The following is a 3,191-nucleotide window of genomic DNA, read 5'->3' as shown; positions in this document are numbered from 1 at the left end:
CTGCACAAACATCCTTTTCCTGCGTTTCCTTACGTTTTCCTGCTCTTGGATTGGATACGACCGGCCACACAGTTTATCGAGAACACTTTCAGTGTTCCAGAGAGCACAGATTTCAAAAGCCTCGAACATGATGGTGTTGCTTTTAACACCACTCCACGTTAGGGTTACACCAGCGCTGGTGACACATAAAAGGTGTGCGCATGGGAGACGTTTGTTTGTATTCTCTGTGTGTGTCTGTCTATGTGGAAGGGGGATGCACTCAGGACAACACAAAACTATTCCGGTATCTGTGCGTACAAACTTTAATGCATCGTGCTCAAAAAATAAAGTTATGACTCGATCAAGACAATGAGAAAGCAGCTCAGCTGCTCATGATTTCTTTGATCCATGGCAGATATGACGATACGCGTGTGTAAATTCCTGGGAATCCTTCAGCGTTGCAACTCTCTCTGAACGCCGCAATGCCTACGACAGCCCACCGGTAGCTTCTGTCCGGCACGATCATCGAGGATCCAGTTAGCCTCTGAAACGACACACAGTAAGTCCGTAAGTTTCGAATAGACACGCCTCTCTACAAACTTACTAATCTTCCGCGCACTCATCAATGTAACATTTCTTTCAAGAGCTTACATTGCAGTCGCCTTGTGCTCCACGCAGGTCGGTACACACTTGACTAGCATCCAAGCCCCTGTCCAGCGGGTCAAGCTGCGCGCTCGCGTAGAGGGACTGACACACTTCATTCGCGGCTATGAGCCCACGCTGGGATCTCGCTTGATATAATCCTTCGCCACCTAGAACATAGACCCAGATTGAATTCGAAATCAGAATGACGATGTAAGCGGGTACAATATTTCTATGTGGCAATGACATGGTCTAAGGCTAGCGCCATACTACCAGGTAGCCATTCCAGAACGAATGACAGCCTGTAGTCATATGTGTCTGACTGGTCAGGCAAGCAGATTGGAGTCGTCACGTTGGCAACATCGGACCGGAGGGTGAGAAGGGCCAGGTCGTAGTAACTGCTTCCAGGCACATATTCCGGGTGTATCTCAATAACCTGTATGTTATATTCAGTGCCTCCTTTGGACGATTCAGATTCCAGCTGTATCGTGAATAGACGAGGATTCCTGTAAATTGATGCCACTTATGAGCAATAAATCGTCGGAATGCGCAAGTGCTGTATTGTACGCTTCCAATAATCTTCTCGCCTTAAGGCAACAGTCTCATTAAGTATCGCATTACAGCGACGTTCAGAAGATGGGGAGGCTCATGTCTTTGACCTGAGGGTGCCTGAGTGTTAGCATTCGGTCACTTCAGCCAGTAATCAGTATGCTGAGCTAAGAGCAACAGGAAACTTCGTACGCGAAATCGCAAGCAAAGCATTTCATAGAAGGAGAAAACTGCTATCCACCAGTTTATAGTCCGATGTAAAAAAAGATAATACGCAGAAGCTTTCCAATACCGAAACCAGGACTATAAACGATCGTGAGCCTCCCCATCAAAATCAAAAGCTACGTTGTGCTACGTTATTGGCAACACTGCGTCGGACTATATGAAGGACATCCGACCTAAAGTGACCGGTCTCAGGCAGACGTAATACTTCAAACGCCCGGATCCTGCTTATGCTTTTCCTTCGCCCGTAACTATGTTTTCTAATCATCGTTTCCCATTTGGCGAGGACAACTTGGGCATCAGTATGGTAGGAATACCTTCAACACTGAATTCGCCAACATAATATGCTTTAAACTTCAGACCTCATGTGTTTCAACATTACAAGTTGGTAAATTACAGGGGTTTAGGGTCGAAGCAATGCGCCGCAGTCAAAACGTGCTTCTCGCTGATCAGGGTGGCTGAACAGAGAAATTCGGGTGTCCGACCTGCGGTGTAGTCTAAGATAGTGCCCTGTAAGTGACAAAGACGGCAAAGGTTACTTCCCATTTCCACCACTGTTTACACAGGCGCATAAGAGCGCACAGTCCCAACGATCCTCACCATCCACGGCCATTCAGCTGCTGCCTCCGATCCGGGTGTCTTAAACCTCTTGAGGCCACAAGCTGCACACAACACATGTATCGTTCAGATATTGTGAGTAGTTGGCGGAGTCGTGTCCTTGCAAAAAGTAACTTCAAGTATTCACTGAGACAATGCTTACGTGGGGCATTTTGGCTTGTGCACGTTGTTGCCACAAATAACCAGAACAGTACGTTCCGTAACACTATCATTGTGGGGGGATATGGTTCGTGTCTGCAACAGGGATTTATGACGATGATTTAAATAATGAAAGGACGACCCGAACGTGTGAATGAATTAATGACATTTTTTTAAACTGACACCTACTGCTTCTATAAACACACGCATACCGAACTAATTTTAAAATCATGTCTTCGCAAGCTCATCCACAACAGCACAGACAACTTATCAGAACTGACAACGACACTTTTAGCTAGTTGTCAACACCGCAAGAAAACGCAAGTAAAACACGCTCCTGCAACAGGCACGATGAGCCGTGTTTTATTTGCATTTTCGAACATGTTGAACTGTATAACAAACACTTTCTGTCCATACTTTTCTATCCTTTCGGAACCAATTTCACAATGCAAATTGTTCGAAAATGAACCGCTATCTCGCGCGGAGTGAATGTCCTTTTCCCATCATTTCACTGATCTGCATTTTGTATTGAAAAGCTTACCTTCTTGTCACGCTGTTTTCTCCTTTTTTACTGCAGTAAGCCTTTCCTACGGAGCGTCAGCCAACATCTGCTTATATACCCCAGCATAAAGTTCCTCCGGCACCTTATTCTAATTTGCCATAGGCTCATTGAGCCCACGTGACACTGCGTGATGACGTGCAGTCTGTAGTTCGAGCTCGAACGAAAGTAAAACTCATTGGCACGCAAAGCGAGAAGGCGCCAATCACACCTACAGGACGAAATAATTACCGACGCGTCTTGTTTCTGAGGTCGTGTGGAAAATATGGAAAGGGAAGCCCACGGAAGTGTAAGAGGGGTAGCGCCCTCTCGTATGCCCGTACACAAACCTTACAGGTATTCATTCGTCCCTTCGCTAGCATGAAATAGAAGGGTTCTTGTGTACGAATCTGCAGGGACCCCGTGAAGTGAGACTATACGGTCAGGATTCCAGTTTTAATGGTGCCATCAAAACACGTCTCATTGCATTCTGTGTTCCGGTGGA

At 46.2% G+C, this 3,191-nt stretch overlaps 1 protein-coding gene across 1 annotated transcript; it reads right to left on the bottom strand.

Moving 5' to 3' along the window:
* Positions 1 to 284: 284 nt before the first annotated feature.
* Positions 285 to 2,937, bottom strand: LOC135397629 (clotting factor B-like). The gene is made up of 7 exons (XM_064629244.1): positions 2,690 to 2,937; positions 2,153 to 2,244; positions 1,993 to 2,054; positions 1,790 to 1,902; positions 895 to 1,127; positions 631 to 791; positions 285 to 523 (listed from the first exon to the last, which is right to left on the bottom strand). Exons 2-7 carry the CDS (start codon positions 2,220 to 2,222, stop codon positions 362 to 364), a joined length of 801 nt encoding a protein of 266 aa, XP_064485314.1. The 5' UTR covers positions 2,223 to 2,244; positions 2,690 to 2,937; the 3' UTR covers positions 285 to 361.
* Positions 2,938 to 3,191: the final 254 nt, after the last annotated feature.

This window comes from Ornithodoros turicata, chromosome 1 (genome assembly GCF_037126465.1).
Source record: "Ornithodoros turicata isolate Travis chromosome 1, ASM3712646v1, whole genome shotgun sequence".
In the NCBI taxonomy this organism is placed as follows: domain Eukaryota; kingdom Metazoa; phylum Arthropoda; class Arachnida; order Ixodida; family Argasidae; genus Ornithodoros; species Ornithodoros turicata.
Note: the sequence above shows the minus strand (reverse complement) of the source record. Positions and strands in the feature narration are given on the sequence as shown.

Excerpts from the sequence above, each read along its gene's own strand:
- LOC135397629 (XM_064629244.1), bottom strand. The coding sequence starts at position 2,222 with ATGATAGTGTTACGGAACGTACTGTTCTGGTTATTTGTGGCAACAACG. Across the intron at positions 2,055-2,152 it reads CACAAGCCAAAATGCCCCAC|CTTGTGGCCTCAAGAGGTTT; the intron begins GTAAGCATTGTC and ends TGTTGTGTGCAG. Across the intron at positions 1,128-1,789 it reads TGCTTCGACCCTAAACCCCT|GAATCCTCGTCTATTCACGA; the intron begins GTAATTTACCAA and ends ATCAATTTACAG.